Genomic DNA, 14,970 nt, shown 5'->3' on the forward strand with positions numbered 1-14,970 from the left:
TGCCTCCCACCGACCCGTACGCTCTCACAGAGAGGGACTTCTCAGGGTGCCGTCCGCCAAGCAATGCCAGCTGGTGGCCCCCAGGGGAAGGTCCTTTTCTGTGGGGGCTCCCACACTCTGGAACGAACTTCCCCCGGGTTTACGCCAAATACCTGACCTTCGGACCTTCTGCCGCGAACTGAAGACACATCTTTTTATTCGCGCGGGGCTGGCTTAAATTTTATTGATTTTTAAATTTTCTATTAGTAATTTTAACATCTTTTAGTTTTTTATATATTTTAAAGTTTTTTAGGCCAATTATAAAATAAGTTTTTTAATTTGTATTTTAAATTGTATATTGTATTGTCTGTTTTTACTTTGGCTGTACACCGCCCTGAGTCCTTCGGGAGAAGGGCAGTATAAAAATCGAATAAATAATAATAATAATAATAAAATATAATATAATAATAATAATAATAATAATAATAATAATAATAATAATAATAATAATAATAATAATAATAATAATAGAGAATTACAGTTGGAATTTAGTAAAAATTTTATTACTTTTTGTTAAAATTTGAATTTATATCCCGCCCTTCTCCAAAGACTCAGGGCGGCTTACATTGTGTTGAGCAATAGTCTCATCCATTTGTATATTATATACAAAGTCAACTTTTATTGCCCCCAACAATCTGGGTCCTCATTTTACCTACCTTATAAAGGATGGAAGGCTGATTCAACCTTGGGCCTGGTGGGACTTGAACTTGCAGTAATTGCAAGCAGCTGTGTTAATAACAGACTGCATTAGTCTGTTGAGCCACCAGAGGCTCAATGTATTACTTTATTGTAATATCTAAGTTACTACCCTTGAAAATAGAATGGGAATATATATAAATATATAAGTAAGTATAAGGCTTAAATATATTTCCAATTCAGTTTTCCCCAAATGGGAGTGCCACAATGAAATAACATTTTAAAACACCAAGTGGGAGATAGTAGGGAAAGTGTATCTGCCATTGCCAAAACTCACTCCCTGTCCATATTGAATACACGGAATAGTATAAGCCATTGTTAAGGTTCTATATAATACTGTTACACAAATTTCATAAAATAGACACTGAATATAGACAGGGTTCTTACCTTAATAACTGCATACATGCTTTATCAACTCTTTTTAACTATGATTCATTTATTACTCATGGAGTGATTGAATAAACTACAATATATCCTCATTACAACATATTGTAATGAGGATAATTAAGCTATCATAGGTGGCTTCACATAAACACCTAAACTGCCACCAAACAAAGTGGTAATAGTTTAACAAGATGTATGGAACAAGTTATTAAGAGCATTCCAATCTAATCCAAAATTCTTTCTTTCATAGTGAATATATACATAGACTATAGACATAGTTTATATTTACATAAGATCTACCTCCATACCTCAGGAACATCCATGGAGGGGTCAGAGTAGGTCAAAATGGCAGACATGGTCATATAATTGCAGCTTCTCCTCTTTTTATGTATGTGCTATTCGTTTCAAAATGGAGAAGGTTAACAGGATATAAGGATACCCACATATAATGCTGAGCGCAATTCATTGTGAAGTAGCAGATTTGTTATCCAACTGCAACTAAATGTTGAAATTATCAGTTCCCCGACCAATTAGGATTCAGGAGACTGCCTGCAAGCTTCTTTGTTATCAATAAATAGACCTACTAATTTGTCAATTGCACAATGTGGCAGAAAAAAAGAATATGAGGAAGACATCATCTTAATGTACTCTACTGGTAGTCGAAGGGAAATTGTTCACTTGCTGGAATTTCTGAACCCTCCTCCATTCTTTTTAACAGATGTTGCTGAAAAGACTTGGTGACAATCTCACTTGGATAAATGAATACTGTGAATTTTAGACAGATAGCGGCAAAGACTTTAGTGAGCAAACTTTCATGCGCAGTGGCAGATATAAACCCTTTGTGATGCACACAACTTTGCAAACATGATGGTTTTATATCAGGCCATTTTTAAAAAGCACATCTATCTCAGTATATGTAATATTACAATCAGCATTCCTAAAATAGATAAATCTGTGTGCAAAATAAATATCTTCAGTCAATCCTACACTGCAGCACTAATACATTTCAGCACATGATATGGAGACGATCCAAAATATTTGGAGAATCAAAGTCTAAATAAATTGAGTTAAACAATTAGCTCTGAAATTGGGAATGAAACTGATATTGTGGCAAGACAAAAAGTCTGGTTGGAGTGTCTGGCATGACAATAGGAGACCCAAGTCTGTGCTCCTTTCATGTAGTTCTTAGGTGGCCTCAGAAAAAATATCTATGAGCCTAATATTGCTTCCAAAGCTCAACCAGAAAAGAGTATGCAATAAACTGCACAAGAATACATTTACAGGGAGATAAATCCTTGAAAAATAAACATAACTTAGGAAAATGCATTAACAAGGTAATAACATGGATGCCTATTTAGAAATAAATCCACTGAGTTAATGGGATTCTCTTCTAGTAACTGCGTTCAGGATTATAGCTAAAAAAATAATAATCAGTGAATAATTTCCAGAAACAGCTTTTGAGCCTGGTACTGGAGGAATATATCTGGGGCAATTATCGGGAATGAGTAAGAGACAAGAGAAATGAGAAAGATCAAAGGAGTTCATGGATTTGCCTTAAATTTCCATTTAGTTTATCTGTAAAAATAGAAATTCTTGAAAATAATCTACAAATAGTTTTCTATGCTACATTATAAAGACAGTTTTCTTCTTTCAAGCTGCTTATTTTTTAAAAAAACCTCAGTCCATCTTATAGCCCTGGACTTTTCTGATAATCTCCCATCTAAGTACTAATCAGATCCAACCATACTTAGCTCTTTTTGAGATCAGCCAATTGGGCAGATGTATATTTAGAAATAGTTGCTACCACCTTAATAATAAAATGAGTGCCAACTCTTGAAGGACAACTTCAAGGCCCTGCTTTTCCTCTATCAGTCTTCATCAAGAACTTGAACTCAAACAGAAGCCTATGGAGCAGGAATTGCCAGTCCAACTTCCTTGATTTGCTGAGTTTTTCCAGAGTTTGACTTTTTTCAGAGAATTGAGCAAAAATTATTTAGTTTGAGGGTGGGGAGGAAGATGATCTATTTATGGTAAGTGGTAAATTTGTCATCCCGCACCATTTGATATCCTGTACCAAATCTGTACTCACAAGGCATCTTTGGTTCAAATCAATTTTTCAAACCCATTTACATTGCTCTCTAAAATGGGTTTCCTTTGCATTTCATATTTATATCTTTACCAACATATTTATCCATCATCTTTTCTTACAAAAAACAATTCCTTTGACAGGATACACAGGAATTCATCATCAGCCAACAAGTTTTTTCTCTGACAAGTTGTCCTGAAAACAGGAAGAAATTTAGTATTTATGTTGAATCTTAGAGCAATACGTGTTCTTCCTCCGTTGGCTAACAGTTCAGGTTATATATTCATCTTCAGTCCTTGTGGGTCCATAACTGAAGTATGATCTAAACATATGACTGAAATAACCTAGCTCAAAGTTCATAAATTTAGCCTGTTGTTCCAACTCCAAATTTTTCATCCCTCAACAAGCCACTTAGGACTTTTTTTCCTTTGCAGATACTTGAGGGTTTAGTCAAAGTTCCTAGATCATAAGTGGATGTCTGATGATAGACATAAACCCTCACAAACATAAACACATGTGTACCCTCCAGCAGTAGTCCTCTTACCTCAAATCAGCTGACTGTACTCCCATCTCTCCATAGCAACACAATGCATCCTCTCTATATTCATATGCTTCTCACCTTCTTATTTCTTTATGCTGGGTTGATGACACCTGTTAGGTGACAGTGATGTGCAATGCATCCAAGAACTTGGCAGTGAGATATGGAAAAAATTGGCTCATCTCCTTTCTTGGCATCACAAACTGGTACCATATTTCCATAGTCTCATCTACATCAGGTTCTTTGCACTAATTTCTTCTACTCCCCAGCCTTTCTTTGATATGTCGCACCCCCTAGCAGAAATTAAAAGATTAAAAATGCACTAAACATCTCCCGAAATCCAGCTCCAAGGCCACCCTAATATGAGGCAAAATGAGGCAATGGCTCTGGTTGAGAGATCGGGGGTGGGAGGGTGGGGGCAGAGGCAGCCGTTAGAGGTATGTGCCACATGTTGGGTCCTAAGCTCCTTAACCTTGCCTGATGCCTAGTGGAGCTGATTATTATTAGGATGGAAATACTTGATGACCAGTCCATTTGGTTTCTTTCAAAGGATCATTATGTACTACTTCCAAAGCAAATATACAGGTTTAACCTCGGTTAAAACAATCAGAATCTAGAATTTGTTCTGTGTGAGCATTAGGTTAAGGGCCTCACATTGCTATTTCTACACCAAACGTCACAGCTAATTACCACAACTGTTCATGATTTCAGCAGAATTATTTGGAAGAGAGGCAGTAGAAAAGGAAAGACATATTCCTGCAGATATTGCTAGAATTTTGCTGTCCAGGGTTCTGGCAGTTATCGTATCTGGAGAGTTGGAGTTGGAGAACTCTGTGTTCTTGAAGAAAGGAAAGAAAGATTCCTGAGATAGAGTGCCAGATTCCATCCCATGGCCTTGTAATGTCAAGGCAATTTTTGTTGGGTGGGAGGATGGGATAAATTTTGATACATTAAGCAACCAGAGGACAAGAGGATACCTGTGCCTTACACAAAATCCTTGCTGCAAGATGTTGCAAGTATGAAACATAGCTGATGTCACAAGTTACATTTCCTCAATTTGGAAACACTGTGCTGAAGAACAGATATACCGTATATACTCGAGTATAAGCCGAGTTTTTCAGCACGTTTTTTGTGCTGAAAAACGTCCCCTCGGCTTATACTCGGGTCTATACGGCTTATACTCGAGTTGTTTTTTTTTAAGCCTCGGCTTATACTCGAGTATATCGGCTTATACTCGAGTTTTTTTTTTCTTTTTTTCACATTTTACCGGACAGCGCGGGGGAGCCCTGCCGGTGCAGTGAGAGGCGGGCGGGGAGCCGCCAGCCTTCTCAGCTGAGGGAGGAGGGTTTCAACCGTAGGTGCCTCATTTCCCACCCTCGGCTTATACTCGAGTCCCCAGTTTACCCCAGTTTTTGGGGTAAAATTGGGGACCTCGGCTTATACTCGGATCGGCTTATATTCGAGTATATACGGTAAGTCTTCTGCTTATGACTGGTTGCTTAATGACTGTTGAAAGTTATGATGAATCTCGCCAGAATTACTTACAACCTCTTTTTCAAATTATGATGTCCCCATACAACATTGGGCAATCAGCTCACCTTTATTCACAAGTATCCTATGGTCACAGGACCGGAATTTGTGACTTTCTTGCCAATTTCCATCATTTATTTTTTTGTTTCTGGCAAAAATGCCAATCAGAGAAAATGGATTTGCACAATGACCCTGGTGTTGTCTTAACAACTGTCATATTCACTTAATAACACTAGTGTCTGCTTCATAATTGTAGAAAAAAATGGACATAATTTTAAATCCAGTCTTGTGATGCCTCCACTTAGGACCACAACAACTTACATCCTAAAATTCTGGACTTTATTACAGTTGTAAATTGAGGACTACCTATACTTACATGTTCACAACCAAACTAGAACTTCAGATGTGCAAGTGGCAGGCATGAAGGTGGTATAAATTGGGGCCTGGTCTTACTCCATTTCACTCAATTGCTTTAATTTACTCAATTTTGCTTTGCTAGTCTTCAATTTACAACAGTTCATTTAGTGACTATTCAAAGTTACACTGGCACTGAAAAAGGGACTTATGACCATCTTTCAGAATTACAACCTTTGCAGCATTCTCATGATCATGTGACCAAATTTCAGATTCTTGGCAAATGGTTCATACTTAAGACTGTTGCTGTGTCCCAAGGTCATGTGATCACTTTTTGCGACCTTCTGACAAGCAAATTCAATGAGGAATTCAGATTCACTTAACAACCAAGTTACTAGTTTAACAATTGCTGTGCTTCACTTAACAAATGTAGGCAAGAAAGTTGGTAAAATGGGGCAAAACTCAACAAATGTCTCACTTAACAACAGAAATTTTGGGCTCAATTATGGTCGTAACTTGAGGATTACCTATACTTAGACACACACACACACTTTACTCAACTGCTGTATGCAGTAGTCATTTAACTCTCCATAATAGGAAAGCTGGTGTTGAGCAATATGTAGAGTGTTAAACTGTACATATGGCAGTGGTAGTCAGTCCAATTTAGTTCTGTCCCCATGGCAAATGTTTTCCTTAACCAGAGAATAGTTAAAATGAACAAAGAAAAGATTCCAGTGGCTTGCATTGCAGAAATTCTACTTTCTACCATCAAAGTACTGGGTTTCTTTTGCCTTAGCATCTTATCTCAGGACAGGGACCTTTGGGCAATACACAATACAATCTCTATCCTTTTATACTACAATTTCTTCAAATCATATTTTTTAATATTATTTCCCCCCACAATTTTAATTGTGTTACTATATAGGTCTTTCTAATTATTACAACCACTGTAATTATAATAACCACTCTAAATATATAAAAATCACTCTTTTATATATTTTGGCTTAATATTCCTTTGATCTAAGCATAACTTCCATCATTTATCCACAAAAGGAATGATAAGGGATTTTGAAACAGAATGCCTATATATGATCTGTGTTTGTAAGAATATCTTTTTATTATGTAAGTACTTAGTTACAGTCACCCAATTGTTTTTTTAAATGTTTTTTAAAAACATATGTTCAGTGTACCCAGTTACAGATTTAAAAACATACCAACTTAAAACCACAGAAGAACTTCTCACTTGTAATGTCCCAGTGCTAGAACAGTAGTTTGTGGCATGTTCTTATGCTCTAAAAACCAAGTCTATTTCTCCCACTACTGTAATTTTGTAATGCATTGTATACAGCACTTGAATATGTTATACAGCAGATATTAGACTGCATTTATTAACATAAACCCGTAAAGCCACAGTTCTATTTTGAGAAATATCTTAGCAAATAAACTGCTGTCTCCAGAAATTAGAAGATCTCCACTGCAAATTGTGCTCAATTTTTTTTAATGAGAAGAGACTTTGCTTTGCATATTTAAATACTTAAATTAAAAATTTCCTGCAGTTGACTTTTATAGTAAGCACGGTGTCAGCCAATTAATGACATCTAAACAATTTTGCTGCTTCATTCACAACTAATAAATCATCTCTAATATCTGTATACAGCTATTAGAAAGGATTAACTAGCTGTGGAAGGGATAAATATATACATCCAGGCAAATAAGTATAAGTTATCTTAAATGATATAGCCATCTGGTGACAAGATGAGACAGCAAAGGGAAAGCAAATCCTTACCTAGCCTTATTCATTTTCGAATTTTTTTTTATTGGCCAAGTGTGATTGGACACACAAGGATAATTAATTACAGATAATTCAAAGTGTGGCTGTATTAAAGTATGATTATTTATCTATTATTCAAGATTATCATATTGCCATCAATATTTTTGCTTTCCAAAAAAAGTCTAGGAGAAAAAGAAGAAGAAAATGAAGGAAGCAAAAAACATTTAAAGAAGGGTGGGAAGTAGAAACAATTCTACTTCCCACCCTTCTTCAGTTATTTTTGGTCTTCAGCTCCTCTCATACCCAGCAGGGGTCAGTGTTGTTGATGGGAACTGGAATCCTACAATACCTGAACATCATAAGTTCTCTATATTCCCACCCTAAATTGCACTAAATTCTAATTCAGCTTTCACCAACTACCTGTCCTCCATATTGGCCAAAAATATTGGGAACTGTACTAATTCAATTTTGAAGATCAACCCATTGTGAGAAATGATTATTGTACAACTGTATTTGGCTGAAAAAAGTATGTTTCAAATCTACATGTCCTCTATATCAGGAGTTTTCATTAAATGGTTCTGAAGAGAGGGAAGGAGGGAGGGAGGGAGGGAGGGGGGAGGGGAGAGAGAGAGAGAGAGAGAGAATATATATACATATGAACAAAAGTTTAAGCTAAACTTCTCATATTGTGCTGTTTGTTTCTTTTCATGTCTTGTGTAAAACCAGACAATGTAGCTTATGTCTCACTGTGCAATATATGAACCAAATAAACTACGCTTTGTGCAGTGTGTTAATTCAGCCCAAATGTCAAATGTATGCAACACAAAACAAAGACAAAAGGGTAGTAACAAATGAATGCAATTACATATATATAGTAAACATTTTTACTGAATTTTGAGAATGAGGGTTCACAGTTGCTAGAAATTAGTGATGGAAGTTCTCCTTGATCTGGAAACAAGATTAAAGACTACAGAACTGAGAGGGGTGCTGTAGAAATTGTGACATGTATGCTTGCTTAAATGTTTATGTAGATTCTCAGTCATTCAAGTCAGAGTTGTCCCAAAGGTGCTTTTTCAAGTTGCAACTGGACTTTCTGGTTTTTCTTTGAAGACATTTCACTTTTCATCCAAGAAGCTTCTTCAGAAGGAGCTGAAGCAGCTTCTTTGATGAGAAGCAAAACATCTTCAAAGAAAAACAAGAAAGTCCAGTTGCCTCTTGAAAAAGCATCTTGTATACTTGGTTAGTTTTTTACATTACTCTGCTAAGAAAGCCCAAATTGGTATAAGAGTTTCACTCTGCCATTTTATTCTCATAAAAACCCTGGGAGGTAGCTTAGACTGAGAGAAACTGAATCCAGTTAACCCCTAAATCAATTTAATCTCCATAGCTGGGCCATGGTCTCTCTTTACATCTCTTTTAGTGAACCAAAAGAGTTTCTGCCTGAAATAAATGATCCATTATTTTTATTTTCTCCTTGCTTTCTTTTATTTGAAAACATACAGGAAACTTTCTGCTTGTCTGTGAACATGACAGACTACAATATAATATAATATATTATAGAATATAATGAAATCTATATAATCATAGATTATAACACTCATATATCGGGAAGTTTTAAGCCTACTTTTCCACCCTCATGCTCAGTACTCAATCAATGCTCTCAACCCATTATATTTTTATGCCCCCAGTTTCCCCTTCACTTCTTACAATGCATCCACTTTGGTGGTGGGCCTAAACTATTGTCTCCTACGATTTCCTGTGGCAGATAGAAGCAAAATCTGCCTGAATGTCCTTGTCAGATTTCAGAGTCCTCTTTCAGTTCCACCTTAGCAACCATCACAATATAAGCAAAGTACCAATCAATGGCACATTCCTATCCACCAATTAGCAAAATTCAAAGGTAGAGTGATGGAGAGATCAGGGGCCAAACACACCATTTGCATTCAAAACAGAGCAACCTGGACAGGGTACAAGCCCCTATCAGTTATTATTAACCCTCCCTGGCTCAATATTCCATTTTATCTTTTTAAAAAACAAAAAGGAGAGAGGTTGTTATCTTCTGTGTCCAGATGGGTTTGATGATAATTAGCTCCCTTACCAGGTTTTGCAGGCTCAGGCATGGTTCAAACCACAGGACAGATAAATGCTGGGTCTGTTCAAGGTTAGGTTTTCCCTGGAGAATGCACTCAGGCTACTGGCTTTAAAGACCCAGCAAAGGGGACACAGAAGGTGTCACCTGACCTCCAAGGCCTGTTGCCAAATTCCAGAGCTGTGGCATAAGCATCTTCAAATCCCCAGCTTGGCTTTACCAAAAGAGAGAGAGAAAGTGGGGGGTGGAGGGAGGGAGAGAGGGAGGGAGAAGAAAGAGAGAGAGTCCATATATGGGAAACAGAGGAAAGAGAGATGTACAGTTAGGAATGGGTTCATATTTGAGAAAAAAGGGACCAATTAACACAATGGCATCTCCCTTAAAATACACATTCTGGAAGATATTGGAATCATGAAGAAAGTAATTCTTAGACCAAAATCATGTATTTGGCTGGTTTCAAAAATAGATATCCTGTCTTTCTATCAGCTACAGGATGTGGGGGGGGGGGGCACTAGGAGACACATTTGAAATTAGTGGACCATACCATTCATTAAAAAGAAAGATGTTCTACACCTTAAAATAAATAAGTGAACAAGGAGACTCTATCATTGGCAGAGATTGTAAAGGGGCTTTACTTTTATGGCATGAAAGTAAATCTCCTAAAACTACAATATATTTCTGTTCCTTAGCACCTGAATGTGTGTGTGTGTGTGTGTGTGTGTGTGTGTGTGTGTGTGTATTCATTTAACTAAAGATTTCTTTTATACCTGAGTGAAAATGCAGGCAGTTATCTATCATGACTGTTAAAATTTGATAACCCTGTCAAAGAGCTGGTAAAATTGTTTCAGGGACTGGAACTTAAAGTTATTTAATGGTTATAATTATATCCTTTTAAAAACCCTGATCTGGTCTCATATTATCCTCCTCTTCAGTCCAGTGATTCCTGGATTCCTATTAACCTGTTCAAGCTAGGAAGGGGAGGGACCATCTGTCAAATAAATCAGTATAGATTATCGTTCCACCTTGCTTAAAATTTTCCAGTCCAGTCTTCCATTCCTTGACTTAGTACTTTCCAAATATGTTGACATTAGATCTTCTAGGTTTCCTAGTTAGTAGGTTAACTATGTCATCATCATCTAGCTTGGATTTGGGGGACTGAAACCAAGGGCTCAAATCAGCAAGATGAACAAAACTATTTCTGACATAGAAGGGGGCTACTCAGTGATGGAATACATGTTACCATCAGAGTGGGGAGTTTGAAACAGTTATACTGCTGCCATGTCTAGCCCACAAATCCCTTAGAAATTAATAGTGGGATTCTAAAAAACACTTAAGATTATTTCTGATTGCCCAAGGTTCCTCTCTGTTGTTGTCACTTACAGAGACAAGCCCAGGGAACTGGTGCCTGTCTTTTTGCAAAGACCTTAAAGCATTACTGCCAATCACAGCACACAGCATACCATGGTTATTATTATTTTTTAACAAGCCATGCTGGGGGGGAGTGAAAAGAGGTCCTTGCAGTTGCAGGAAAATCGCTAAGAAGAAGAAAATGTAGCACAACCAACAAAGGTTCAGGGCATGGTGCCCACCCTTCAAACCCGGTTAGGTAAACCATATTTAAATAGATTTATATGAATGTATCATATAAATACAATTTATACCTGCCAAAGCAGGCATGCTAAGAAAAAAAAACCAATTACAGTTAAGGCAAGGCTCTAGCACTGTTTTGGTGAACATGTAAAACTTAAATAAAATAAATGGAGGTTATGTTTGGATTCAAAGCTTCCTGGTTTTGCAGATGGGGTGGGGTGGGGTGGGGCAAGAGACAGGCACTCTGGTTTATTGATCAAGGCAAGGCAGCAAAGGTAGAAGGCAGAGGTGCCTTTGAAAGAAGGAAGACTGACTGACTGAAAATTGGCGCCTCTTTCCAGCATTCCTGAAAGGCATTTAGATTCTAGACTTCTCAGAAAGATCTTGTCTACTTAGGCATTAGTGCCCCTATGTGGCCATAGGAGGTAAACATCACTTTGGAACCATCAGTGAGTAGAATTCACCAGACATATGTGCAAAGCAAGTTCTACAGCTCCTGTAATAACTATTCATTCATTCATTCATTCATTCATTCATTCATTTATTTTGTCACAACATCATATAAAAAGATTATATAGTATATAAACATATATATGAGTAAATATTAGGAGGTATAAGCATCTATATATATATATATATAGGAAGAAGAAAAGAAAAACAATAGGATAGGAACGGTAGGCATGTTTGTGCGCTTATGCACACACCTTATGGTCCTCTTAGGAATGGGGTGAGGTCAATAGTAGAAAGTTTTTGGTTAAAGCTTTTAGGATTATGGGAAGAGACCACAGAGTCAGGTAAAGTGTTCCAAGCACTGATGATTCTGTTACAGAAGTCATATTTTCTGCAATCTAGATTTTATTTAGATAGAATCTAGATTCATTTCATTTCTCTCTTCCTGTTTTGCAAGAGCTCAAGGTAGTATGGATGGGGTTCCATTATCCAATTTCCCCCCCCAAGCAGAGCTTTGTAGGTAGGTTGCACTGTGAGAAAGTGACTGGCACAAAGTAATCAGGAAGCCTCTATGGCTGAGGGTGGAGTAGAACCTGGTGTCATCTCTCCAAATCCAGAAATTTGCCCACTACATCCTAGAACAGTATTTCTCAAGAAATATATTTTGAGAAACGCTGCCTTACAAGCTGTCAATATGTTAATCCAAGTGAATATGCTTCAACTGATACAATTTATCAGAGGTAATACTCTGCTTCAATTTTGCATTTGGAAAAAAAGGGAAAAAATTGATAAACTATTGCTATTATATCCAGATAAAACCAGAGGTCAGTAATGATACAAAAAACTCAAACTTCGCTGCCATCTCATGGTTGCCAAGGTTTTTTCAGCTTGAACATTAAGCTTCTTTTCTAACACAAGCCGTTCAAAAGTTTAGAATTTGAGAATTGTTGCTGAATAAATTTAAGAGCAAGGGGACGATAGAGAATGAGGTGGCTGGATGGAGTCACTGAATCAGTAGGCATGAGCTTAAATGGACTCCAAAGGATGGTAGAGGACAGGAAGGCCTGGAGAAACATTGTCCATGGGGTCTCAATGGGTCAGACACGACTTTGTAACTAACAACAACAAAAATTTAAGAGCAGCAGAGTTTATTCAGTCCATACATCACAGTAAGACATTATTTATTTTGATGAATGAATTATTGTTGCCAGAATCATACCATGCAGGTGTTGGAAGAAAAATCCGGTCTGGTTCCAAACTGGGAGAAAGGCGCTGGAAATAAAATGGAGGCTGATTGGAAAGGACTATGTTTATTGGATGAAGCTGTCTATCTAGACCCGTTCCAGTCCGGCTTCCGACCCGGATATAGCACGGAGGCGGCTTTGGTCGCGTTGGTGGATGATCTCTGGAGGGCCAGGGACAGGGGTTGTTCCTCTGCCCTGGTCCTATTAGACCTCTCAGCGGCTTTTGATACCATCGACCATGGTATCTTGCTGCACCAGTTGGAGGGTTTGGGAGTGGGAGGCACCGTCTATCGTTGGTTCTCCTCCTATCTCTTGACCGGTCGCAGATGGTGTTGACAGGGGGGCGGAGATCGACTGCGAGGCGCCTCACTTGTGGGGTGCCGCAGGGGTCGATTCTCTCGCCTCTCCTGTTCAACATCTACATGAAGCCCTGGGTGAGATCATCAGTGGTTTTGGGGTGAGGTACCAACTGTACGCTGACGACACGCAGCTGTACTTTTCCACCCCAGGCCACCCCAACGAAGCTATCGAAGTGCTGTCCCGGTGCCTGGAAGCCATACGGGTCTGGATGGGGAGAAACAGGCTCAAGCTCAATCCCTCCAAGACGGAGTGGCTGTGGATGCCGGCACCCCGGTACAGGCAGCTGCAGTTGCAGCTGACTGTTGGGGGCAAAACATTGGCCCCAGCGGAAAGAGTGCACAACTTGGGCGTTCTCCTGGATGAACGGCTGTCGTTTGAAGATCATTTGACGGCCGTCTCCAGGAGAGCTTTTCATCAGGTTCGCCTGATTCGCCAGCTGCGCCCCTTCCTGGACCGGGATGCCCTATGCACGGTCACTCATGCTCTTGTTACCTCCCGCCTGGATTATTGCAATGCTCTCTACATGGGGCTCCCCTTGAAGAGCACCCGGAGGCTGCAGTTAGTTCAGAATGCAGCTGCGCGGGTGATAGAGGGAGCCCACGTAACACCACTCCTGCGCAGACTGCACTGGCTACCTGTGGTCTTCCGGGTGCACTTCAAGGTGTTGGTCACTACCTTTAAAGCGCTCCATGGCTTAGGGCCAGGGTACTTACGGGACCGCCTTCTGCTACTGAATACCTCCCACCGTCCCGTACGCTCACACAGAGAGGGGCTTCTCAGGGTGCCATCCGCCAAGCAATGTCGGCTGGCGGCCCCCAGGGGAAGGTCCTTCTCTGTGGGGGCTCCTACTCTCTGAAACGAACTTCCCCCTGGATTACGCCAACTGCCTGACCTTCGGACCTTCCGCCGTGAGCTCAAGACCTATTTATTCAGCCGTGCGGGACTGGCTTCGTGATTTTTAAATTTTATAATTTTATATTTTTAGAGAGTTTAATTTTAATAGGATATTGTTTTATATCTCAGCCCATATATAATAAGTTTTTTAATTGTTGTTTTAATTGTATATTGTTCTATTTTTATTATGGCTGTGAACCGCCTTGAGTCCTTCGGGAGAAGGGTGGTATAAAAATCTAATAAATAAATAAATAATAAAATAAATAAATAAGAACAGAACCAACAACAGCATGTAGTTCTGGGACAGCTGACAAACTGGTTTGATGAGTACATGGATTCTTATAGGGTTCTGAGATGCTGCAGGGGGTTGTGCAATGTAGTGAACCTGGTGTCTTTTTCTGTTCTAATGGTGGTGGGTTAATCCTATTATGTCTTAAAGGACATGTCCTGTTCTTAGAATTTGGGTGATGGGGGTATAAATTTTTAATCCCATTATCTGGACCTGAAGGTGTTTTGTTTGTGAATAGGCTGGCCTGGATTTCTTAATGGGCACAAAATATCCTTCTAAAGACTTCTGCTGGAGGCTGCTGGGGGCTGCTTTCTGCCTTTGTTAAGATTTTTTTTCTCCATTTCTCCTTTGGGGAAGTATAATATTCTGCCTCTTTTAATATTCCCCAAAAATATTTCATTGGGGGGGGGGGGAGGGCTTCCTACACAGGCTTTATCAACCCCAGTGGCTGGATACAGTCCTTCTGAGTTCTAAATAAAAAAAAGTCATGGTAGGATGTGTGAACCAAGCAAAATCCAAACAGATCCCCTGTAATATGAAGCCTTCCACTGATTGTTTCTAAATGTAAAGAAACTTAGTTTCAGAGGGAGAGCCAGTTTTATGTAGTGGTTAAGGTGCTAGACTAGAAGAAGGCAGGTCATGAGTTCTACTTCTAA

General features: G+C 38.9%; 1 protein-coding gene across 1 annotated transcript in view; it reads right to left on the minus strand.

Annotated features, from left to right (window-relative positions):
• MYBPC2 (myosin binding protein C2) overlaps window positions 1-9,592 on the minus strand; it is a 61,722-nt gene extending 52,130 nt beyond the window's left edge. The window contains 1 exon segment of the mRNA XM_058184122.1: window positions 9,497-9,592. Coding sequence (XP_058040105.1) covers window positions 9,497-9,518 — 22 coding nt within the window. The 5' untranslated portion in view covers window positions 9,519-9,592.
• Between the last annotated feature and the right edge of the window lie 5,378 nt (window positions 9,593-14,970).

This window comes from Ahaetulla prasina, chromosome 4 (genome assembly GCF_028640845.1).
Source record: "Ahaetulla prasina isolate Xishuangbanna chromosome 4, ASM2864084v1, whole genome shotgun sequence".
Lineage (NCBI taxonomy): Eukaryota > Metazoa > Chordata > Lepidosauria > Squamata > Colubridae > Ahaetulla > Ahaetulla prasina.